Source organism: Mytilus californianus, unplaced genomic scaffold (genome assembly GCF_021869535.1).
Source record: "Mytilus californianus isolate M0D057914Y unplaced genomic scaffold, xbMytCali1.0.p SCAF_15, whole genome shotgun sequence".
NCBI lineage: Eukaryota > Metazoa > Mollusca > Bivalvia > Mytilida > Mytilidae > Mytilus > Mytilus californianus.
Genome location: NW_026262637.1, coordinates 6,498,236 through 6,525,628, shown reverse-complemented (window position 1 = coordinate 6,525,628; position 27,393 = coordinate 6,498,236). Strand labels below are relative to the sequence as shown.

The window sequence follows — 27,393 nt, the reverse complement described above, 5'->3', positions numbered from 1 at the left end:
AGGTCGAACCCTGAACAGTTGGGGCAAGTATGGACACAACATTCAAGCTTGATACAGCACTGAATTTGGATTGTGATTAAATATTTGACACAGCATAGGTTTCTGACACAGAATGAATGTGGTCTAAGAACTTAAAAAATTTTAATTTACCTATTCAAACCATATCATTATTATTTGCTTTTATATATAAATCAGAAATAACCAATTTAAAATGGAAAATTCTAAAGAATAAAAAGGAATAAAAAATCCCTCCCCCAAATTTTTTGAACCCCCTTATGATTCAGCACCTCGAAACTCAATCCCAGCCTTCCCTTTGTGGTATGGTACCTTGCAGTACAATTTCAGAGAGATCCATACACTTGAACACAAGTTATTGTCTGAAAACTAGAACAAGAGGCTCTCAAGAGCCTGAATCGCTCACCTGTTATTTTTTTTGCTTAAATCTTTCATCAATGATTATTTTTGCTTTTTACCCATATGTTCCATTTTAGCCATAGTGTCAATGTTTCTTGACGTACAAGGAAATGAAATACAAAATTTATACTAGATTCATTTGAGAAGATTTTTAAAGTTAAAAAACATAAAACAACTTGTGTAAAATTGTCCTTAAAGGGCAATAACTCCTTAAGGGGTCAATTGACAATTTTGGTCATATAAAACTTTTTTGTAGATCTTACTTTGCTGAACATTTTTGCTGTTTACAGTTTATCTTTATCTTCAATAATATTCAAGATAATAACCAATAAAATGCTTCGCTGGGGCGCAGCTTGATACGACCGCAGAGGTCGAACCCTGAACAGTTGGGGCAAGTATGGACACAACATTCAAGCTTGATACAGCTCTGAATTTGGATTGTTATTAAATATTTGACACAGCATAGGTTTCTGACACAGAAAGAATGTGGTCTAAGAATTTTTTTAATTTACCTATTATGGTCCAATGTCCAAAATCAAAATACATGGTTAGATTCAGCATATCAAAGAACCCCATATATTCAATTTTTGTTAAAATCAAACAAAGTTTAATTTTGGACCCCAACTTGGACAAACTTGAAAACTGGGCCCATAATCAAAAATCTAAACACATGCTTCGATTCAGCATATCAAAGAACCCCAAGAATTCAATTTTTGCTAAAATCAAACTAAGTTTAATTTTGGACCCTTTGGACCTTAATGTAGACCAATTTAAAAAAACGGGACTTAAAATTAAAAATCTAAATCAACGGTTAGATTTGGAATATCAAAGAACCCCAATAATTCAATTTTTGATGAAATCAAACAAAGTTTAATTTTGGACCCTTTTGACCTCAATATGAACCAATTTGATAGCGGGGCCCACAAATAAAAAATCTAAATTCATGGTTAGATTCAGCATATCAAAGAACCCCATATATTCAATTTTTGTTGAAATCAAAAAAAGTTTAATTTTGGACCCCAACTTGGACCAACTTGAAAACTGGGCCCATAATCAAAAATCTAAATACATGTTTAGATATAGCATATCAAAGAACCCCATATATTCAATTTTTGTTGAAATCAAACAAAGTTTAAATACTGGACCCTATCTTGGACCATCTTGAAAACTGGGCCCATAATCAAAAATCTAAACACATGTTTAGATTCAGCATATCAAAGAACCCCAAGAATTCAATTTTTGTTAAAATCAAACTAAGTTTAATTTTGGACCCTTTGGACCTTAATGTAGACCAATTTAAAAAACAGGACCCAAAATTAAAAATCTAAATACACGGTTAGATTTGGAATATCAAAGAACCCCAATAATTCAATTTTAGATGAAATCAAACAAAGTTTAATTTTGGACCCTTTTGACCTCAATATGAACCAATTTGATAACGGGGTCCACAAATAAAAAATCTAAATACATGGTTAGATTCAGCATATCAAAGAACCCCATATATTCAATTTTTGTTGAAATCAAACAAAGTTTAATTTTGACCCCAATTTGGACCAACTTGAAAACTGGGCCAAAAATCAATAAAATGCTTCGCTGGGGCGCAGCTTGATACGACCGCAGAAGTAGAACCCTGAACAGTTGGGGCAAGTATGGACACAACATTCAAGCTTGATACAGCTCTGAATTTGGATTGTTATTAAATATTTGACACAGCATAGGTTTCTGACACAGAAAGAATGTGGTCTAAGAACTTGAATTTTTTTAATTTACCTATTATGGTCCAATGTCCAAAATCAAAATACATGGTTAGATTCAGCATATCAAAGAACCCCATATATTCAATTTTTGTTAAAATCAAACAAAGTTTAATTTTGGACCCCAACTTGGGCAAACTTGAAAACTTGGCCCATAATCAAAAATCTAAACACATGTTTAGATTCAGCATATCAAAGAACCCCAAGAATTCAATTTTTGCTAAAATCAAACTATGTTTAATTTTGGACCCTTTGGACCTTAATGTAGACCAATTTAAAAAACGGGACTTAAAATTAAAAATCTAAATACACGGTTAGATTTGGAATATCAAAGAACCCCAATAATTCAATTTTTGATGAAATCAAACAAAGTTTAATTTTGGACCCTTTTGACCTCAATATGAACCAATTTGATAGCGGGGCCCACAAATAAAAAATTCTAAATTCATGGTTAGATTCAGCATATCAAAGAACCCCATATATTCAATTTTTGTTGAAATCAAAAAAAGTTTAATTTTGGACCCCAACTTGGACCAACTTGAAAACTGGGCCCATAATCAAAAATCTAAACACATGTTTAGATTCAGCATATCAAAGAACCCCAAGAATTCAATTTTTGTTAAAATCAAACTAAGTTTAATTTTGGACCCTTTGGACCTCAATGAAGACCAATTTAAAAAAAACGGGACCCAAATTAAAAATCTAAAAACACGGTTAGATTTGGCATATCAAAGAACCCCAATAATTCAATTTTTGATGAAATCAAACAAAGTTTAATTTTGGACCCCAATTTGGACCAACTTGAAAACTGGGCCCATAATCAAAAATCTAAATACATGTTTAGATTCAGCATATCAAAGAACCCCATATATTCAATTTTTGTTGAAATCAAACAAAGTTTAAATACTGGACCCTATCTTGGACCAACTTGAAAACTGGGCCCATAATCAAAAATCTAAACACATGTTTAGATTCAGCATATCAAAGAACCCCAAGAATTCAATTTTTGTTAAAATCAAATTAAGTTTAATTTTGGACCCTTTGGACCTTAATGTAGACCAATTTAAAAAACAGGACCCAAAATTAAAAATCTAAATACACAGTTAGATTTGGAATATCAAAGAACCCTAATAATTCAATTTTAGATGAAATCAAACAAAGTTTAATTTTGGACCCTTTTGACCTCAATATGAACCAATTTGATAACGAGGTCCACAAATAAAAAATCTAAATACATGGTTAGATTCAGCATATCAAAGAACCCCATATATTCAATTTTTGTTGAAATCAAACAAAGTTCAATTTTGGACCCCAATTTGGACCAACTTGAAAACTGGGCCAAAAATCAAAAATCTAAATACATGTTTAGATTCAGCATATCAAAGAACCTCATATATTCAATTTTTGCTAAAATCAAACAAAGTTTAATTTTGGACCCTTTGGACCTTAATGTAGACCAATTTGAAAACTGGACCCAAAATTAAAAATCTAAATACACTGTTAGATTCGGCATAACAAATAAATAAATGTGATCAAAGATTTTACAAATCTAATGCGCCATACTGTGCAATTAAAGATTACTTCTTGAAATTTTTCAATATTTGAAATTTGAAAAAAAAATAATATTTGAAGAATAATTCTTTTTAATTTCTGAAATCTGAAATGAGAAAAAATTGACCCCCCACAATTTCTTTTTATCCCCCCCCCCTTTTTTCCCCCAAAAAATTCTTTCCCTCAAGATATGGTCAAAATCTCAATTCAAATTTCCAATGGAGTTGGCAACCATAATTACCCATTTAAATTTACCATAGTGCTAACTTAATCTATTTTATAATAGAATTAAAAATATAGTGTCAAATCTTTCATATGGATTTTTTTGTAAAAAAAAAGATGCAACATTTGCAGATATTTTTACTGGTCTTCCTTTATAAATATGCATTTCTTTAAACATAATTTAAAAGCAGTGTAAGGGAAGTAACCAAAACGTTGTATTTGGATTACCTCCCTTACACTGTTTTAAATTATCTTTATTGTTCATTAACCATTACTTTATACATAATTTAAAAGCAGTGTAAGGGAGATAATTTCAATGATGTATTTGATTTATCTCCCTTACACTGCTTTAAATTATGTTTTGTACTAAAGTATTTGTCCATTAACCAGGACAACCTTGTTTTTCCCCCTTTTTTGCCCCTAATTCCTAAACGGTTTGAGCCATAACCCCCCAAAGCAAATCCTAACCATCCCTTTGTGGTATGGAAACTTGTAGTATAATTTCAGAGAGATCCATACAACGTTCCACAGTTATTGTCTGGAAACTAGAAAATGCTTATTTTTGGCCCCTTTTTGGCCCCTAATTCCTTAACTGTTGGTACCATAACCCCCAAAATCAATCCCAACCTTCCTTTTGTGGTATTTAACCTTATGGTCAAATTTCAAAAAGATCCATTCACTTAAACTAAAGTTAGAGTGCGAAAACCAATGTGTATTCGGACGACGACGCCGGACGACGACGACGCCGGACGACGACGACGCCAACGTCATACCAATATACGACCACAAAATTTTTTTGCGGTCGTATAAAAATCTAAATACATGTTTAGATTCAGCATATCAAAGAACCTCATATATTCAATTTTTGCTAAAATCAAACAAAGTTTAATTTTGGACCCTTTGGACCTTAATGTAGACCAATTTGAAAACTGGACCCAAAATTAAAAATCTAAATACACTGTTAGATTCGGCATAACAAATAAATAAATGTGATCAAAGATTTTAAAAATCTAATGCGCCATACTGTGCAATTAAAGATTACTTCTTGAAATTTTTCAATATTTGAAATTTGAAAAAAAAATAATATTTGAAGAATAATTCTTTTTAATTTCTGAAATCTGAAATGAGAAAAAATTGACCCCCCACAATTTCTTTCTATCCCCCCCCCCCCCTTTTGTCCCCCAAAAAATTCTTTCCCTCAAGATATGGTCATAATCTCAATTCAAATTTCCAATGGAGTTGGCAACCATAATTACCCATTTAAATTTACAATAGTGCTAACATAATTACCCATTTAAATTTACCATAGTGCTAACTTAATCTATTTTATAATAGAATTAAAAATATAGTGTCAAATCTTTCATATGGATTTTTTTGTAAAAAAAAAAGATGCAACATTTGCCGATATTTTTACTGGTCTTCCTTTATAAATATGCATTTCTTTATACATAATTTAAATGCAGTGTAAGGGAAGTAACGAAAACGTTGTATTTGGATTACCTCCCTTACACTGTTTTAAATTATCTTTATTGTTCATTAACCATTACTTTATACATAATTTAAAAGCAGTGTAAGGGAGATAATTTCAATGATGTATTTGATTTATCTCCCTTACACTGCTTTAAATTATGTTTTGTACTAAAGTATTTGTCCATTAACCAGGACAACCTTGTTTTTCCCCCTTTTTTGACCCTAATTCCTAAACGGTTTGAGCCATAACCCCCAAAGCAAATCCTAACCATCCCTTTGTGGTATGGAAACTTGTAGTATAATTTCAGAGAGATCCATACACCGTTCCACAGTTATTGTCTGGAAACTAGAAAATGCTTATTTTTGGCCCCTTTTTGGCCACTAATTCCTTAACTGTTGGTACAATAACCCCCAAAATCAATCCCAACCTTCCTTTTGTGGTATTTAACCTTATGGTCAAATTTCAAAAAGATCCATTCACTTAAACTAAAGTTAGAGTGCGAAAACCAATGTGTCTTCGGACGACAACGCTGGACGACGACGACGCCAACGTCATACCAATATACGACCACAAAATTTTTTTGCGGTCGTATAAAAACTGCAAATTTCCTTACAACAACCAATTTAGTGGCTGCAACCCAACAATGGGTTGTTAGTTGTGTCTGAAAATTAAATGGCTGATAGATCTTGACCTATTGAAAATTTTTACCCCTTGTCAGATTTGCTCTAAATGCTTTAGTTTCTGAGATAAAAGCCAAAAACTACATTTCACCCCTATGTTCTATTTTTAGCCATGGCGGCCATGTTTGTTCATGGATCAAAATTTCGGATACAATTCATAAACTAGATTCCTAAAGGAACATTCATTCAAAGCTAAGAAGTATTAGGCACAATAGTTTCAGAAGAGAAGATTTCTAAATGTTAGCAAACTTGATGAACACATTGCGTAAAATTGTCTTTAAAGGGCAATAAATCCTAAAGGGGGTCAATTGACAAATTTGGTCATTTAACTTTTCTGTAGATCTTACTTTGCTGAACATTATTGCTGTTTACAGTTTATATCTATCTATAATAATATTCAAGATAAAATGCTTCGCTGAGCACAGCCTGCAATGACCGCAGAGATCGAACCCTGAACAGTTTGGGCAAATTTGGACACAATATTTAAGCTTGATACTGTCTTAATTTGGATTGCGATCAAATTTTTGACATAATATAGGTTTCTGACACAAAATTGATGTGGTCAAAGATCTTACAAATCTATTGCGCAATACGGTGCAAGTGAAGATTTCTTCTTGAAACTTTTCAAAAATTCGAAATTTGAAAAATTTTGAAAAAAAAAATATGAATCCTTTAAAAAAATTGGAACCACCCCCCCCCCCCCCCCCCCCCACTTTTTGAAACCCCTCTTGGAGCAATAACCCCAAAACTCAATCCCAGCCTTTCCTTTGTAAAATGGAACATTGTAGTACAATTTCAGAGATATCCATACACTTAAACACAAGTTATTGTCTGGAAACTAGAAAAATGCTTGTTTTTGGCCCTTTTTTGGCCCCTAATTCCTACATGTTTGGGGCAATTAACCCCAAACTCAATCATAGCCTTCCCTTTGTTATATGGAACCTTGTGGTACAATGTCAGAGAGATCCATATACTTACACACAAGTTATTGTCTAGAAACTAGAAAAATGCCTTTTTGGTCCCTTTTTGGCCCTTAATTCCTAAACTGTTGGCCCCATAACCCCTAAAATGAATACCAACCTTCTACTTGCGGTATTAAACATTGTGGTACAATTTCAGAGCAATCGAAATACTTATACACAAGTTATTATCCTGAAACTAGAAAAATGCTTGTTTATGGGACCCTTTTGGGCCCCTAATTCCTAAACGGTTGGGACCATCATCCCCAAAATCAATCCCAACCTTCCTTTTGTGTTATTGAACTTTCTGAGAGATCCATTCACTTAAACTAAAGTTATTGTCCGGAAACCAATGTGTCTTCGGACGACGACGCAGACGACATCATACCATTATACGATCCCAAAAAATTTTTTGCGGTCGTATAATAATAACAAAAAACTGCAAAATTTCCTCAAAACTACCAATTTAGTGGCAGCAACCCAACAATGGGTTGTTCGATTTGTCTGAAAATTTCAGGGCTGATAGATCCTGATCAATTGAACAATTTTACCAATGTCAGATTTGCTCTAAAAGCTTTAGTTTTGGAGATATAAGCCAAAAACTGCATTTGACCCCTATGTTCTATTTTTAGCCATGGCGGCCATGTTTGACGATGGATTAAAACTTCGGATACAATTTATAAACAAGATATCCTAAGGAACATTTAGATGAAGTTTGAAGGTATTTGGCCCAGTAGTTTCAGGAGAAGATTTTTAAATGTTAGCAAACTTGATGAACAAATTGTGTAAAATTGTCTTTAAAGGGCAATAACTCCTTAAGGGGTCAATTGACAATTTTGGTCATAAAACTTTTTTGTAGATCCTACTTTGCTGAACATTATTGCTGTTTACAGTTTATATCTATCTATAATAATATTCAAGATAATAACAAATAAAATGCTTCGCTGGGGCGCAGCTTGATACGACCGCAGAGGTCGAACCCTGAACAGTTGGGGCAAGTATGGACACAACATTCAAGCTTGATACAGCTCTGAATTTGGATTGTTATTAAATATTTGACACAGCATAGGTTTCTGACACAGAAAGAATGTGGTCTAAGAACTTGAATTTTTTTAATTTACCTATTATGGTCCAATGTCCAAAATCAAAATACATGGTTAGATTCAGCATATCAAAGAACCCCATATATTCAATTTTTGTTAAAATCAAACAAAGTTTAATTTTGGACCCCAACTTGGACAAACTTGAAAACTGGGCCCATAATCAAAAATCTAAACACATGTTTAGATTCAGCATATCAAAGAACCCCAAGAATTCAATTTTTGCTAAAATCAAATTAAGTTTAATTTTGGACCCTTTGGACCTTAATGTAGACCAATTTAAAAAACGGGACTTAAAATTAAAAATCTAAATACACGGTTAGATTTGGAATATCAAAGAACCCCAATAATTCAATTTTTGATGAAATCAAACAAAGTTTAATTTTGGACCCTTTTGACCTCAATATGAAGCAATTTGATAGCAGGGCCCACAAATAAAAAATCTAAATTCATGGTTAGATTCAGCATATCAAAGAACCCCATATATTCAATTTTTGTTGAAATCAAAAAAAGTTTAATTTTGGACCCCAACTTGGACCAACTTGAAAACTGGGCCCATAATCAAAAATCTAAATACATGTTTAGATTTAGCATATCAAAGAACCCCATATATTCAATTTTTGTTGAAATCAAACAAAGTTTAAATACTGGACCCTATCTTGGACCAACTTGAAAACAGGGCCCATAATCAAAAATCTAAACACATGTTTAGATTCAGCAAATCAAAGAACCCCAAGAATTCAATTTTTGTCAAAATCAAACTAAGTTTAATTTTGGACCCTTTGGACCTCAATGTAGACCAATTTAAAAAACAGGACCCAAAATTAAAAACCTAAATACACGGTTAGATTTGGAATATCAAAGAACCCCAATAATTCAATTTTAGATGAAATCAAACAAAGTTTAATTTTGGACCCTTTTGACCTCAATATGAACCAATTAGATAACAATGTCCACAAATAAAAAATCTAAATACATGGTTAGATTCAGCATATCAAAGAACCCCATATATTCAATTTTTGTTGAAATCAAACAAAGTTTAATTTTGGACCCCAATTTGGACCAACTTGAAAACTGGGCCAAAAATCAAAAATCTAAATACATGTTTAGATTCAGCATATCAAAGAACCTCATATATTCAATTTTTGCTAAAATCAAACAAAGTTTAATTTTGGACCCTTTGGACATTAATGTAGACCAATTTGAAAACTGGACCCAAAATTAAAAATCTAAATACACTGTTAGATTCGGCATAACAAATAAATAAATGTGATCAAAGATTTTACAAATCTAATGCGCCATACTGTGCAATTAAAGATTACTTCTTGAAATTTTTCAATATTTGAAATTTGAAAAAAAAATAATATTTGAAGAATAATTCTTTTTAATTTCTGAAATCTGAAATGAGAAAAAATTGGCCCCCCACAATTTCTTTTTATCCCCCCCCCCCTTTTTCCCCCCAAAAAATTCTTTCCCTCAAGATATGGTCATAATCTCAATTCAAATTTCCAATGGAGTTGGCAACCATAATTACCCATTTAAATTTACCATAGTGCTAACTTAATCTATTTCATAATAGAATTAATAAAAATATAGTGTCAAATCTTTCATATGGATTTTTTTGTAAAAAAAAAAGATGAAAACATTTGCAGATATTTTTACTGGTCTTCCTTTATAAATATGCATTTCTTTAAACATAATTTAAAAGCAGTGTAAGGGAAGTAACCAAAACGTTGTATTTGGATTACCTCCCTTACACTGTTTTAGATTATCTTTATTGTTCATTAACCATTACTTTATACATAATTTAAAAGCAGTGTAAGGGAGATAATTTCAATGATGTATTTGATTTATCTCCCTTACACTGCTTTAAATTATGTTTTGTACTAAAGTATTTGTCCATTAACCAGGACAACCTTGTTTTCCCCCCTTTTTTGCCCCTAATTCCTAAACGGTTTGAGCCATAACCCCCCAAAGCAAATCCTAACCATCCCTTTGTGGTATGGAAACTTGTAGTATAATTTCAGAGAGATCCATACACCGTTCCACAGTTATTGTCTGGAAACTAGAAAATGCTAATTTTTGGCCCCTTTTTGGCCCCTAATTCCTTAACTGTTGGTACCATAACCCCCAAAATCAATCCCAACCTTCCTTTTGTGGTATTTAACCTTATGGTCAAATTTCAAAAAGATCCATTCACTTAAACTAAAGTTAGAGTGCGAAAACCAATATGTATTCGGACGACGACGCCGGACGACGACGCCGGACGACGACGACGACGACGACGACGACGACGCCAACGTCATACCAATATACGACCACAAAATTTGTTTGCGGTCGTATAAAAATCTAAAAACACGGTTAGATTTGGCATATCAAAGAACCCCAATAATTCAATTTTTGATGAAATCAAACAAAGTTTAATTTTGGACCCTTTTGACCTCAATATGAACCAATTTGATAGCGGGCCCACAAAATAAAAAATCTAAATACATGGTAAGATTCAGCATATCAAAGAACCCCATATATTCTATTTTTGTTGAAATCAAACAAAGTTTAATTTTGGACCCCAATTTGGACCAACTTGAAAACTGGGCCAAAAATCTAAAATCTAAATACATGTTTAGATTCAGCATATCAAAGAACCCCATATATTCAATTTTTGTTGAAATCAAACAAAGTTTAATTTTGGACCCCAACTTGGACCAACTTGAAAACTGGTCCCATAATAAAAAATCTAAACACATGTTTAGATTCAGCATATCAAAGAACCCCAAAAATTCAATTTTTGTTAAAATCAAACAAAGTTTAATTTTGGACCCTTTAGACCTTAATGTAGACCAATTTAAAAAACGGGACCCAAAATTAAAAATCTAAATACACGGCTAGATTTGGCATATCAAAGAACCCCAATAATTAAATTTTTGATGAAATCAAACAAAGTTTAATTTTGGACCCTTTTGACCTCAATATGAACCAATTTGATAGCGGGCCCACAAATAAAAAATCTAAATACATGGTAAGATTCAGCATATCAAAGAACCCCATATATTCAATTTTTGTTGAAATCAAACAAAGTTTAATTTTGGACCCCAATTTGGACCAACTTGAAAACTGGGCCAAAAATCTAAAATCTAAATACATGGTAAGATTCAGCATATCAAAGAACCCCATATATTCAATTTTTGTTGAAATCAAACAAAGTTTAATTTTGAACCCCAACTTGGACCAACTTGAAAACTGGGCCCATAATCATAAATCTAAACACATGTTTAGATTCAGCATATCAAAGAACCCCAAGAATTCAATTTTTGTTAAAATCAAACTAAGTTTAATTTTGGACCCTTTGGACCTTATTGTAGACCAATTTAAAAACGGGACCCAAAATTAAAAATCTAAATACACGGTTGGATTTGGCATATCAAAGAACCCCAATAATTCAATTTTTGATGAAATCAAACAAAGTTCAATTTTGGATCCTTTTGACCTCAGTATGAACCAATTTGATAGCGGGTCCACAAATAAAAAATCGAAATACATGGTTAGATTCAGCATATCAAAGAACCCCAAGAATTCAATTTTTGATGAAATCAAACAAAGTTTAATTTTGGACCCTTTTGACCTCAATGTGGACAAAGTTGATAACGGGGCCCAAAAATCAAAAATCTAAATACATGGTTAGATTCAGCATATCAAAGAACCCCATATATTCAATTTTTGTTGAAATCAAACAAAGTTTAATTTTGGACCCCGATTTGGACCAACTTGAAAACTGGGCCCATAATCAAAAATCTAAATACATGTTTAGATTCAGCATATCAAAGTACCCTAAAAATTCAATTTTTGTTAAAATCAAACTAAGTTTAATTTTGGACCCTTTTGACCTTAATGTAGACCAATTTGAAAACGGAACCAAAAATTAAGAATCTAAATACACGGTTAGATTCGGCATATCAAAGAACCCCAATAATTCAATTTTTGATGAAATCAAACAAAGTTAAATTTTGGACCCTTTGGACCTCAATGTGGACCAATTTAAAAACGGGGCCAAAAATCCAAAAACTTAATACACGGTTAGATTCAGCATATTAAAGAACCCCAAGAATTCAAGAATAAAACCCCATTGAAATTGATCAAGAAATAAGCAATTTATACGAAGTATCTTCTTTTGCACAATACTGTGCAATTGAATATTTCTTGCTATTGTGCAATACTGTACAATTGACAATTTCTTGCTATTGTGCAATATTGTGCTATTGGATATTTCTTGCTATTGCGCAATACTGTGCAATTGAAGATTTCTTGCTATTGCGCAATACTGTGCAATTGAAGATTTCTTGCTATTGTGCAATACTGTGCAATTGAAAATTTCTTGCTATTGCACAATACTTATTAGATAATAATTTACACATCCTGTTTGGTGTGTATCTCCTACCATATCATTATTATTTGCTTTTAAATATTAATCAGAAATAACCAACTTAAAATGGAAAATTTTAAAAGAAAAAAAAAAGGAAAAAAAAAAAAAAAAAGAAAAAAAAAAAAAAAAATCCCCCCCCCCAATTTTTTGAATCCCCTTATGATTCATCACCCCCAAACTCAATCCCAGCCTTCCCTTTGTGGTATGGTACCTTGCAGTACAATTTCAGAGAGATCCATACACTTGAACACAAGTTATTGTCTGGAAACTAGAAAAATGCTTATTTTTGGCCCCTTTTTGGCCCCCAATTCCTAAACGTTTCGGGCAATTACCCCCAAACTCAATTCCAGCTTTCCCTTTGTGATATGGAACCTTGTAGTACAATTTCAGAAATATCCAAACACTTACACACAAGTTATTGTCATGAAACTAGAAAAATGCTTGTTTTTTGCCCCTTTTTTGGCCCCTAATTCCTAAAATTTTGGGGCAATTACCCCCAAAATCAATTACAGCCTTCCCTTTGTGATATGGAACCTTGTGGTACAATGTCAGAGAGATCCATACACTTACACACAAGTTATTGTCTGGAAGTTACAAAAATGCTTATTTTTGGCCCCTTTTTGGCCCCTAATTCCTTAACTGTTGGTACCATAACCCCCAAAATCAATCCCAACCTTCCTTTCGTGGTATTGAACCTTATGGTAAAATTTCATGGAGATCCATTCACTTAAACTAAAGTTAGAGTGCGAAAACCAATGTGTCTTCGGACGACGCCGGACGACGCCAGACGACGACGACGACGACGACGACGACGACGACGACGACGACGACGACGCCAACGTCATACCAATATACGACCAAAAAATTTTCAATTTTTGCGGTCGTATAAAAACTGCAAAATTTCCTTAAAACTACTAATTTAGTGGCAGCAACCCAACAATGAGTTGTTTAATTCGTCTGAAAATTTCAGGGCTGATAGATCTTCACCAATTGAACAATTTTACCACATGTCAGATTTGCTCTAAAAGCTTTAGTTTTTGAGATAAAAGCAAAAAACTGCATTTGACCTCTATGTTCTATTTTTAGCCATGGTGGCCATGTTTGTCGATGGATCAAAACTTCGGATACAATTCATAAACTAGATACCCTAAGGAACATTTAGTTAAAGTTTGAAGGTATTTGGCCCAGTAGTTTCAGAGAAGAAGATTTTTGAAATAGTTTACGACAACAGACGACGGACGCCAAGTGATGGCATAAGCTCACATGGGGCCCTTTGGGCCCCGGTGAGCTAAAAATGCTTGTTTTTTTGGCCCCAAATTCCTAAACGTATAGCGCAATTACCCCCAAACTCAAAACAAGCTTTCCCTTTGTGATACGGAACCTTGTAGTACAATTTCATAAAGTTCCATACACTTACACACTAGTTATTGTCCATAAACTAGAAAAATGCTTGTTTTTTGCCCCTTTTTGGGCCCTTATTCCTAAAATTTTGAGGCAATTACCCCCAAAATCAATCCCAGTCTTCCCTTTGCGGTATGGTACCTTGCAGTACAATTTCAGAGAGATCCATACACTTGAACACAAGTTATTGTCTGGAAACTAGAAAAATGCTTGTTTTTTCGCCCCTTTTTGGCCCCAAATTCCTAAACATTTGGGGCAATTACACCCAAAGTCAGACCCATCTCTCCCTTTGTGATATGGAACCTTGTAGTACAATTTCATAAAGATCCATACACTTACACACAAGTTATTGGCCTGAAACTAGAAAAATGCTTATTTTTTGCCCCTTTTTGGCCCCTAATTCCTAAAATTTTGAGGCAATTATCCCCAAAATCAATCCCAGCCTTCCCTTTGTGATATGGAACCTTGTAGTACAATTTCAGAAAGATCCATACACTTATACACAAGTTATTGTCATGAAACTAGAAAAATGCTTGTTTTTTGCCCCTTTTTTGGCCCCTAATTTCCTAAAATTTTGAGGCAATTATCCCCAAAATCAATCCCAGCATTCCCTTTGTGATATGGAACCTTGTGGTACAATGTAAGAGAGATCCATACACTAACACACAAGTTATGTCTGGAAGTTACAAAAATGCTTATTTTTGGCCCCTTATTCCTTAACTGTTGGTACCATAACCCCCAAAATCAATCCCAACCTTCCTTTTGTGTTATTGAACCTTATGGTAAAATTTCATAGAGATCCATTCACTTAAACTAAAGTTAGAGTGCGAAAACCAATGTGTCTTTGGATGACGACGACAACGACGCCAACGTCATACCAATATACGACCGCAAAATTTTTTTGCGGTCGTATAAAAATTGCCTTGTTAAAACATCAGTAAATGTTAGACTAAAATAAAATATCAATGTTTATTATTGTACCTTACATTATATAGTAATTATTTGATTGGCTAATATGGAATCACGTGTCACAGTTTAATTTCTATGCTTTTCCAAAAATTGGCAGGATCAGTAAATAACCCCAACAAATTGAAGCCATCGAACAACCCTATTATTCCCCAGTGAATAACCCCGACAAATTGAAGCCTCTATCGAACAACCCTATTATTCCCCGGTGAATAACCCTTGTCCTTCTTCAATTGTCACAAGTTAACTCCCTTTAAAGTATGACGTCACTTTACATCAGATAAACTAAAACAAATATGGCAAGGGCAAGGTTAGAAGCCCATCAAGTGATGAAGAAACAAAATCAAACAAGGCAGCTTGGAAATTCATCTAGTGCCGACGATATATCTTGTAAACATCCCATTTCAGGGCCATCTATATTTTACAGACAAAGTCTACCTTTGTTGTACTGATACGAGAAATGTTAATAGACACAAAATAGTTTTCTAACGTAAGTGTTTTGACAATATTTTACTTTTAATTGTAATTTGTTCGTTCGGTTTAATAAAACAGTTATGGCCCATTGAGTCGGTGAATATCCAAAATTGTCAACCTGAGTAAGGGTTATTCCCCTCAGGCTAAAGTCCTCATGGAATAACCCTTACTTGGGTTGACAATTTTGGATATTCACCTCCTCAGCAGGCCGTAATTGTATAATGTTACATCATGTATTCTGCAATCAGAGTCTAAAATTATAACCAGTAAAAAGTTCAAAGCTTGAAATAGATAATCTTAAAATTTATGTACAATTCTTACTATCAGAGAATTCTGTTGGTACACAACTGTAGAGACTTCCTGTTGTGAAAGATGAACAACCACTTCCACGGTTCCTGAACACAACCTCGTCATCTTCACTAACAGGTAACCTTGACCTTATATCGGGAGAGCCATGACCACTAGAGTCGGTATCTTTACTTGTGTTGCTAGTGTTGGCTGAGTCTAGTGTCTCATCATCACTCTCACTAAACTCGGCAATATCTGAAAATATTATATGTTTTTCTATTACTGCTTTTTTCTTAAATTTTGCCTTGATCTTTTTATGTGATCATTTTCATTCTCAAGCAACTCAACTGATAATGGTTTTATGAAATGAAAAATGATCTGTGACTATGACTATGGCTGCAAAAATAAAAAAAAACCATTGTGTCATTAAGACATCTAACATTATGAAAGATAGCATGACATGTGACCTTTATTCTTGTCATAAGCTACAACCAGAAAAAAAACTATGCTTACCATGGTTGTCTGTAGGATGTTTAACATGAGAAAATATAGCATGGTCTGTGACTTCCTCTCATCATAAGCTATGGCTACAAAACAGACTTACCATGGTTGTTATTAGGACGTCTTACATGAGGAAATATAGCATGGTCTGTGACTTCTTCTCATCATAAGCTATGGCTACAAAACAGACTTACCATGGTTGTTATTAGGACGTCTTACATGAGGAAATATAGCATGGTCTGTGACTTCTTCTCATCATAAGCTATGGCTACAAAACAGACTTACATGGTTGTCATTAGGAAGTCTTACATGAGGAAATATAGCATGGTCTGTGACTTCTTCTCATCATAAGCCAAGGCTACAAAAACAGACTTACCATTGTTGTCATTAGGAAGTCTTACATGAGGAAATATAGCATGCTCTGTAACTTTCTTCTCGTCATAAGCTATGGCTACAAAAACAGACTTACCATTGTTGTCATTAGGACATCTTACATGAGGAAATATAGCATGCTCTGTAACTGTCTTCTCGTCATAAGCTATGGCTACAAAACAGACTTACCATGGTTGTTATTAGGACGTCTTACATGAGGAAATATAGCATGGTCTGTGACTTCTTCTCATCATAAGCTATGGCTACAAAAACAGACTTACCATTGTTGTCATTAGGACATCTTACATGAGGAAATATAGCATGCTCTGTAACTTTCTTCTCGTCATAAGCTATGGCTATAAAAACAGACTTACCATTGTTGTCATTAGGACGTCTTACATGAGGAAATATAGCATGGTCCGTGACTTCTTCTCATCATAAGCTATGGCTACAAAAACAGACTTACCATGGTTGTCATTAGGACGTCTTACATGAGGAAATATAGCATGCTCTGTAACTTTCTTCTCGTCATAAGCTATGGCTGCCAGACCCATTTTGTTCATCCATCTGTAGTTATAAACAGATATTATATTATGCCTATTACAAACATTGTAGTAATATTTTGTTCTAGCAGACAAGAGCCCTTTGTGGGATACCAATTTTCATGAATTTCGTGGGTACAGCTGAACCAGAAATCTAAATGTTTAACATATTCCTAACTTTCTATAGGCTTGTATGTTGACTTTGACAAAACCATGAAATAATATTTCCACAAAAAAGCAAGATTTCCTCAATCCATGAAAATTGATACCCATGAAAATAAAACTGCATGTTGTTGAAGTGACAGGTGTTTCAACATTAAATCCTTATAACATTTACTTAAAATCAAGGAAATGACATGAAGTATAACATGTAATTTTTACAGACTGAAACTGTACATGCATAGTATAGCTGCAGGAAAACCAGGACAATATCCTTCTCCAGCTATATTTACTTCAAATTGTCTTTTGGCTTTTTGTGTCACTGGGTTGATATCTAATGTGTGAATATCCCCACTTCTATTTTTATTCATATATCATATATATAAAAATAAGGAGATGTGGTATGATTGCCAATGAGACAACTCTCCACAAGAGACCAAATGACACAGAAATTAACAACTATAGGTCACTGTACGACCTTCAACCATGAGTAAAACCGTACAACATAGTCAGCTATAAAAGGCCCTGAAATAACAAATGTAAAACAATTCAAATGAGAAACTAACGGCCTGATTTATGTATATAAATACCCTTTCCTCAAAATAAATTTTCAAAAACTTACTTTTTCATATCCTCTTGTCTATCTGATGAAAATAGAAATGATGTTCCTAGGTTATGGATTTTAAATGCACTGAAAAAGAAATATTGGATTTGTTCATAAAATAGTTGGAAGCAGTCTTCTTTCATTAAAATTATGTACTAGAAACCTGTCAGACAAAATAAAAGAAGGATTGAGGGGACAAGTGATCTTATGGCTGGTCAAGAGCTATGTTTTCTCTATATAGACTAATAAAACTACAGAGACTTTTACATATCTCAGCAAAGTATTACCACTGTAGAGTTCTATTTACCCGTAAGCATAAATGTTTGCCAATACAGAAAGTAAAACATTTTCCTTAAAGTTTCTGTTAGATTAGAAACTATTCGACATGGCAGATAATCTTTTTTTTATCATCATTAGGTTTATCAGCTGTAATCTAAGTTTTTCATAGAATAGATCTGAAATGTGAAGTTATTGTGATCAACTGCCTGTAATCAGATTGACTTTTATTTTTTGTTTCATATCACAATATTATCCTTTAACATTTACTCTGTATTTATTTATTTTTTTATATAGGAACATATATAAGTCATATGAAATCTAAGTCATGTGATCTGGTGCCTTGTGACAACTATATTTATTGGGTATATCCAAGTGAAAAGTTCTGTATATGAAAAAGCTGGAATTAAGTGAATACAAAAACAAACAAGTAAAGCAAAATATTAACTATGTATAACCTGACACAAAACACTACTTCTTTTAAAGATAGTTTATATGAGCGAAAAACTGACTGCAATCAATGTTTTAATGCTACACTAGAAAGTGTAAAAATAAAAATACTATACTAATATCCTGTACAACATGATTTTTAACAGAACTGATAATTAACTACGATCTTCTACTGATATTACCCATATCCTCATGCATTAGCTATATTGTATAGTAATCTGTCTATTGTAATGGACTATATACTGCAGCTGTGCTATTTGCGCAGTCAAATTGTATTGACCGTATAATCATTTGTGATATACAGTTACCGACCGTATATCGCCTTGTTTATGATGTTGACAATGCGTTTCTGTAGAGTTTTATTTATGACGTCATTAAAAGTACAGGTTTGCATACTTTTTAAGTCGTTTGCCCCAAATTAAAAAAATGATGGTTATTACCCTATATATTTCATTTGGAACAGTTGTAGGAGTTGCAGTATATAAAGAATAACCATAAATTGTCTCCAAATATAAATTTTATTTGTTCTCGACTCAAAACAGGATAGAAATGCTCGGCAAAGCCTCGCTTTCTACCTGTTTCTAAGCCTTGTACAAATAAAATTATATTTCGAGACAATGTATGGTTATTCTTAATGTATATGTTACCCTCTAGACGTCTTCTGGTTATTTTTGTCATTGGGTTGCTATCTTATCAGGGACTGTTACCTTGTGAACTATTGGTCAGTGAGTCTGTTTAGTTCAAAGCAGGGTTAATGTTCATATATCATTAACATGTTCTTGTCCTGAATATACATTTAATTTTTCGCTGGCTGTTTAGCAGCCATCCATCATCATCAACGACATTTCCCTCACATCTATTTTATTCACATGTTGTTTGATATGAATATTATTTTTTGTATGGGACCAACAGGGACTGGTTTACTAAATATATCTGCAAGGAGACATGTCTGTCCTTATTATTCTGAAAAGGACCAAAAAAGTCTTTCATCTAGTTCCCATTTTTTCAAGTCTCAAATGTATTATTCCAGTTAAGAATCAAACCCATTAGCCATGAAAATTGTTACAAGCACAACAAAAATAAAAACATCAAGGCTGTTCAACAAACAAAGAAGTGACATGCTAAACTTCTCATAAAAAATAGAAAAAATCTTTCTCCCCTAACATATATAATCTGTTGGGAAAAACCTTTCTCCTCTAATATATATAATCTGTTGGTCCATTCCTTCCTGAATGCAATGACCAAAATAAGGCTTAACAAGAGCTTATAATTCAGAATAACTTTCATATTAATCTCATTCATGTCTGTAATTATTTTTCTATATTTTTTCAAAAAGTTATTACTGAATTGTAAATTTTTCATCATGGCAAACTTAAAATTTAGAAAAAATAACAAACTAAAATTCTTTTATGAGTATGTATGAAATTTTTCATACAGAGGTCGCAACAAATGTATTTTTTCTATCCGAATATGTTGTTTCGTTATCTCACTGTGGGGGGACAGAGAAATACACACATGAAAAAAAAAGAGTTCTAGAAAATAAATAACTACAAATTATACTGATCTCCATACTTCATGTGAATAAGTCAGTGCAACAAAACATTGATTTACAATATATTTATAGTTGCACTAAACATTACAACAGAAATTGTCATATATTATCTATAGATTTGTCATAAAACAAATTGCTAATAAATCCTCTTTCTCTCTTTCTGACAAAATTATAATTAAAACAAGTAAAACTACATCTAACTCTGTCGAGTGGCACATGCTAAGCAAACAATAAACATATAAATATGAGCAAATAACTACTTATAAAACAAGACCTAGTACTTACGTACTAACAAAGGAAGCAGAAAATAAATTGATCAACAATTTACGTTACAATTAATATAACTATAGGAATCTATTCTACTGTAAGTTTGGAATGTCAGAATGATTTAACAGAAAGGAGCCAAAGCAGATACTATTATCAAAAACATGTTAACTCTACTCAAGGAGAATGAACATTTTTGGGGGTATTGGGTCCTGAAAATTTAAAATTGGAATGGGGAACCAATTATTTCCTCAATTACTTCAATGCAGTTTTATCCAAATTGAGGGGCAGATTTTTTATTCCCTATATTAGACTGCAAAATTTCAATTACTTTCTCATACTAGTAGCCCCCTTCATGGTTTCTGGGAGAATTCTTGAAAGGTCATGACCAGCATTTAAGAGAGCAATACTGTTTTGAGTATTTATAGGGTCATTTTATTAACTTCCTGGTTAAAATAGAAAATAAAATTTGGACCATTTACTCAGACAATCATCCAACCTATACATTACAGAATCACTTAAAATTTAACAGAAGTTGAAAGTTTAATGAATAACAATTATTAAATTTGTAGTATATCTAAAGGGTATTCATTAAACTTTCAACTTCTGTTAAATTTCAACTTCTGTTAAAATTTAACAGAAGTTGAAAGTTTAATGAATACCCTTTAGATATACTACAAATTTAAGCATCTTTACATAATTTTCATCTCGTTACAATATCCCATTAAAAAGATGGTAGATTTATAAGGGACTTCATTCGTGGGTACTGGATTGGTATCCTGTAACTGGGATCATATTCCTATCAATTACCAAAAATATAAAATAATTTGATACAATTATTAAGCTTAATTATCGAACTTCAGAATAAAGGCTTTCTAAAAATGTTTATATTATCTAAGGAATGACGACACAATTCACTAAGAGACATCATAAGGGAAAATCTTCAGAGTTTTATCAATTCAAAATTGGCACTTACTGTTATATTAACATGGTGCACAAATAACTTTATCTTAAGGAGATTAGGAACTTATCATATGGAACATGGACTTGTCTATAGTTGAAAATCCTAAATTTCTTTTTCATTGGTTTGTTGTCTCATTGCTGTCTTCCCCACATCTCCTTCTTATCATAAACTTTTATATAAAAAATTTCCCTTGATCTATATTTCATATATTCTAGCTTTTAACTTTTTGATATGAAGTTTATGCATAAAGAGTGATCTTATTTTGGTTTTATAATTGTAGGTAGAAAGACCAGCATTTTAAAGATCAACATTTTTAATGTTACTTCATTGCAGAAATGTATTCAGAAGTAAAGAAAATCAAAATTGAGAATACCAGTAGAAATAAGAATTGATATTTATATTTTTTTTAATTAGAACACACACATTCATTTCTTTAATCAACATGATCAAGAAGGCTATTGAATAATATTGCTATCAAACACAACGGGGAGAGAAACCACTTACTATTTACTGGTTTTGACCTCTGGAGCTGGGGAAACTTGAAAGGCAGGTAGATGTATAACACCCTCAGCCTTCTGATCCTGTAAATCACAGATTTTATGTAGATTTATAAGCAAGTACACTGCATAATTAGGTAAATAATGTATCTTGTTTGGTAGAACTTACAACCATTTAGGTCAAGCTACAGTACATGGATGATGTCATAGATTTTATAAGATTTATGCAAAATACCTAACCAGAGAACTTCACATTTGAATACAAATAAATTGATTTTCCTTTTCGTTGATGTAAAAAAATTAAAGTCACTTAATTTGTTTTTGATGTAATTAACCATTCTATTCAGTATCGGTATATATCGGTAATCGGTAGAAAATTGTAATTAACCATTCTATTCAGTATCGGTATATATCGATAATCGGGAGAAAATTGTAATTAACCATTCTATTCAGTATTGGTAATCAGTAGAAAATTGTAATTAACCATTCTATTCAGTATCGGTATATATCGGTAATCGGTAGAAAATTGTAATTAACCATTCTATTCAGTATCGGTATATATCGGTAATCAGTAGAAATTTGTAATTAACCATTCTATTCAGTATCGGTATATATCGGTAATCGGTAGAAAATTGTAATTAACCATTCTATTCAGTATCGGTATATATTGGTAATCGGTAGAAAATTGTCAAATTGTGGTTTGATTGCTTTGCCACATTGGTTTTATAATAGAAGAGATTGTAGTTCTTCATAACACATCATCCTTTGACCCCCTTAGATACACCATCCTTTGACCCCCTTAGATACACCATCCTTTGACCCCTTTAGATACACCATCCTTTGACCCCCTTAGATACACCATACTTTGACCAACTTAGATACACCATCCTTTGACCCCCTTAGATACACCATCCTTTGACCCCCTTAGATACACCATCCTTTGACCCCTAGATACACCGTGATTTATCTTACACCATCCTTTGACCCACTTAGATACACCATGATTATCTTACACCATCTTTTGACCCACTTAGATACACCGTGATTTATCTTACACCATCTTTTGACCCACTTAGATACTACGTGATTTATCTTACACCATCTTTTGACCCACTTAGATACACCGTGATTTATCTTACACCATCTTTTGACCCACTTAGATACACCGTGATTTATCTTACACCATCTTTTGACCCACTTAGATACTACGTGATTTATCTTACACCATCTTTTGACCCACTTAGATACACCGTGATTTATCTTACACCATCTTTTGACCCACATAGATACACCGTGATTTATCTTACACCATCGTTTGACCCACTTAGATACACCGTGATTTATCTTACAACATCGTTTGACCCACTTAGATACACCGTGATTTATCTTACACCATCTTTTGACCCACATAGATACACCGTGATTTATCTTACACCATCGTTTGACCCACTTAGATACACCGTGATTTATCTTACACCATCTTTTGACCCACATAGATACACCGTGATTTATCTTACACCATCGTTTGACCCACTTAGATACACCGTGATTTATCTTACACCATCGTTTGACCCACTTAGATACACCGTGATTTATCTTACCACTTTATTTTTATAATAGAAGAGATTGTAGTTCTTCATAACACACCATCTTTTGACCCACTTAGAGCTGAAGGCTCCTCCTCTATCACTACGTTTCTTATATAACCAACCCTCACAGTCACCTTGACCTAAATCTTTACATGAAACTCGACGATCTGAAAATAGAAAATGATGACAATAATACACTTCTATTAAGTCCAGAACAACAGAAGTCTGTACTTGTTAACTGATTGACCAAATCTGACTGGTTGACTTTACAATGACCTTTCTGTACCTTTTACTTTAATAACAAGAGTAGGATTACAAATGTCTTATTCCTTATATTTCTCATTATTTTGAAATCCACCTCTACCAAAATATAATGCTTCATCTTTTTATTCTTTTTCTCATCATGATCATTTAATATCATTCATATGAATTGCAACACTATGGCATTAATAAGGATCCTTTGAAATACTGGATATCATGTATTATTATATGACTATAAAATTTCTGTTTTCTTATTGGCTAAAGTCATAAGGAATCTTCTTTTGTAAAACATTATATTCACTGGGGGAAAATCATGAGAGATTAATATAAGACTGAGAACAGTAAACAAGTATCAAAATGATTATTTTCAAAGGCAACATGGTCAGATGTAGCTTTATTTATCATGCAAATTCTCCTTTTTTCTTCTTTATTTTTTTCCAGCTTTGATCTTTTTAAGTAACTTTTATTGAATATTTCAACTTCTAAAAGTTAGCAACTGCCAAAGCAGATAATATATTTTTGAAAAATAAGGAGCAGTTATATATCTTGAGCTAATATTAGAAATTTGGAAATGGATAAAAAGTCATCTGATAAAACAATTGTTGACTTTTGATATCAGTTGATATATAATGATTTATCAACCCCAGAGATATGACATTCACTCTCAGACTTTGGCCTATGTGGATATCATATCTCTGGTGTTGATAAATCATTTTCTCTTAATTCTTAGCAGATTTATCCTTTGTCTGACCTGTTGATTATTTTTATTTATTCAACATGTGGTTCGTTTGATGTCAGTTCTTCAGAATTCATTTATGACGTCAAATTTTCTTGCTTTCCTCTGAATTTTCTATTGAGATGTCATGAAAAAAGGAAAGCATGTCTGATTATTTTACATAGAAATAACACACCTTTTTACAGATCATTGGACATGTTGAAAAAGAAGGATCAAATTTGTCTGCATATAGTCTTAAAAATCATAGAGAAACAGGTACTGTGACAGAAATGCAGTTAAGCATAAGACAATATTTGTAATTCAATGTTTAATTGTAATCCATGATAAATTACCCTTTTGAACAATGCGTTAACGAAAACTACATGGAAAATCATCCTTTTACCCTTGGTTGCTATGAAACTCGTTGTTGCTAGGGTGCTCTCCTTGAGGTCCGCGCTATTGGTATATAAAGACACCGATACATTGTGCGAGTTCGTTCATTTGTTATTTGGCTGTTGATGAATAAGCATCGGAAAGAGAATACCAGCAAATAAAGAAAGTCTAACTGAGAAGTTTGTAAACCAAGTTCGAGTTGAAAGCTTGTGGTTTGAAGCAAGCGGTTTAGAAGTCTTTACGATTGTTGCAAGCTACCGGGTTGTTCTGAAACTGTAATTTCCCACGGGAATGGTCGCAGTCCCTCGAACAGGTAGTTTGTAATAGTATGGTGACTTCGGTACTTCGGAGACTAGGTGTTTCAAAACTAGTTGTCTCAGGAACTAGGAGTCTCGGAGACTAGGTGTCTCAGAAACTAGGTGTCTCAGAACTAGGTGTCTCAGGAACCTATGGTTTTGAAGCTTGTCCTCTTATAGTTTTTGAAAGGTTATAATTGTTGAGCAAATCGGTTGGGACCTCGGAGTCAGTGAAAGGATTAAGGATAAATTGAGGTTATAGTTTTTAGACTACTTTTTGATACAAAGTTAATTGTGTAAATATTGTTGTTTCTTTATTAAGTTTCAAAGTTTAAAGATTGGTCTCGTAGTTTTTAGTAAAGCCTCCAAGTTGTAGTTAGATTTTGAGTTAATTAAAAGATTGATATTGGAGTATCTCAGATTCTGTGAAAACGGATACGAACAGATAGTTTATAAGCCAAACACGTTACAGTACTACCACCAAATCTTGTGCAATAGGATATTCCTCCGCTCTCAACAGATTAATTTTAAATTTGAAAAATGAACTATCTCGAGTGGAGAAATATCGTATCACCCTCGATGCAGTGGTAGAATCTATTATGTATCAACCTAATCAAAAGTCAACATATACTTCATTATATCACTTTATATTCATTTCCAAATTTCTGTCCATATACTCCCCAGACAATGGCTACCTGGTCCAAAACCAAATGCAGCCTTATGACATTCAATGCTATAAACTATATCTTAAATTCATAAATACAGTAAATTGAATATCTTACTTTTCATAGAAACTCAGTCTGAGTGATATAATTAAGTTTTCAGTGAGTTTAATTGTCTTATTACACTGATTTGAAATGTTAATAGAAACAGATGTCAATATCCAAATTTAATAAAACAAGAGTGCACACTATGAAATGTCTCGCCTGCTTTACTGACCATTGAATTTATGTTGAAAGTCTTAAAGATAAAGGTTTTATTACAAATATCACATAAGGTTAACATTTTTAATGATCCACAACAATGAGGTCATAGTTAGATAAAAACTGTCAGCCAAACATATACACCTTACAATTATTCCATACACCAAATATAGTTGACCTATTGCATACCGTAATTGAAAAACAGACCAAAACACAAAACTTAACATTTACAAATGAACCATGAAAATTAGGTCAAAGTTAGATGATACATGCCAGACAGAAATGTACATGCATCTTACAATTATTCCATACTCCAAATATTGTTGACATATTGCTATTAGTACTTGAAAAAACAGACCAATGAACCATGAAAATGAAGTCAAGGTCAGTTGATACTGACAAGACAGACTTGTAGACCTTACAATCATTCCATACACCAAATATAGTTGACCTATTGCTTATAGTACTTGAAAAACAGATTGAAACACAAAAAACTTATCATTGACCAATGAACCATGTAAATGAGGTCAAGGTCAGATGAAACCTGCCAGTCTGACATGTACATGATGTACCCCTTACAATCATTCCATACACCACAGTTGATCTACTGCTTATAGTATCTGAGAAATGGACCTAGTCATGTAACTTTGACCTTGATCATTGATCCATGAAATGAGGTTGAGGTCAGGTGAACCCTGTCTGACAGACATGTAGACGCTGCAAGGAACCCATATACCAAATATAGTTATCCTATTACTCATCACAAGTGAGAAAATCCCATGAAAATAAAATGTAATTTGTTTCAAGCAGTCGCTGAACCATGAAAATGAGGTCAAGGACAATGGACATTTGACAGAAGGAAACTTCGTAACATAAGGTATCTGTATACAAAGCATCCCAGTCATCTACCTTCTGAAATACAAAGCTTTATACAAATAGTTTATAACGTTGCCACCGCCAGATAGTAACCCCTATGCCTCGCATACTATGACTTTCATCACAGGCAAGACAAAAAAACTGCATTCTATAGAATCTTGCATTGTAAATAAATTATTCAGTGCTGAAGAAATTTTGTTTAACTTACCTTTACATAGGAATGCTACATAATTTACCAAATAGAAAGTTACATCAATAACAAAATGCTATGCCACATGTAAGAAAATAATTTTCATACGAATACAAGGAGATGAGGGGTATACATCAATTAGAGAACAACAAAACACCACAAATAAATTAAAAGACATCCAGAGGCAACATAATGTCTTCAGACTGGTTCTATACAAAATGTAAAGCTCTTAATTGCCGACATACTGTCGTTAAAGAGACACTGGTTGT

The 27,393-nt window shown here is 33.0% G+C and overlaps 1 protein-coding gene and 1 long non-coding RNA gene across 5 annotated transcripts in view; both read right to left on the bottom strand.

The window, feature by feature from the left end:
- The window catches only part of LOC127725276 (CNK3/IPCEF1 fusion protein-like), an 83,549-nt gene that overhangs the window by 7,784 nt on the left and 48,372 nt on the right, over nt 1–27,393 (bottom strand). For all 4 annotated transcript variants that reach the window (XM_052232148.1, XM_052232149.1, XM_052232151.1 and 1 more), the window contains 5 exons: nt 23,483–23,637; nt 21,889–21,965; nt 17,897–17,965; nt 17,040–17,140; nt 15,734–15,955 (listed from right to left, as the gene is read on the bottom strand). In XM_052232148.1, the coding sequence (XP_052088108.1) occupies nt 15,734–15,955; nt 17,040–17,140; nt 17,897–17,965; nt 21,889–21,965; nt 23,483–23,637 (624 nt within the window). The remainder of the gene's footprint in view (nt 1–15,733; nt 15,956–17,039; nt 17,141–17,896; nt 17,966–21,888; nt 21,966–23,482; nt 23,638–27,393) is intronic.
- Nucleotides 279–13,869, bottom strand: LOC127725282 (uncharacterized). Its single transcript, XR_007992903.1, has 3 exons — nt 8,984–13,869; nt 3,216–3,259; nt 279–1,694 (listed from the first exon to the last, which is right to left on the bottom strand). It is a non-coding gene; the product is annotated as an uncharacterized LOC127725282 (long non-coding RNA).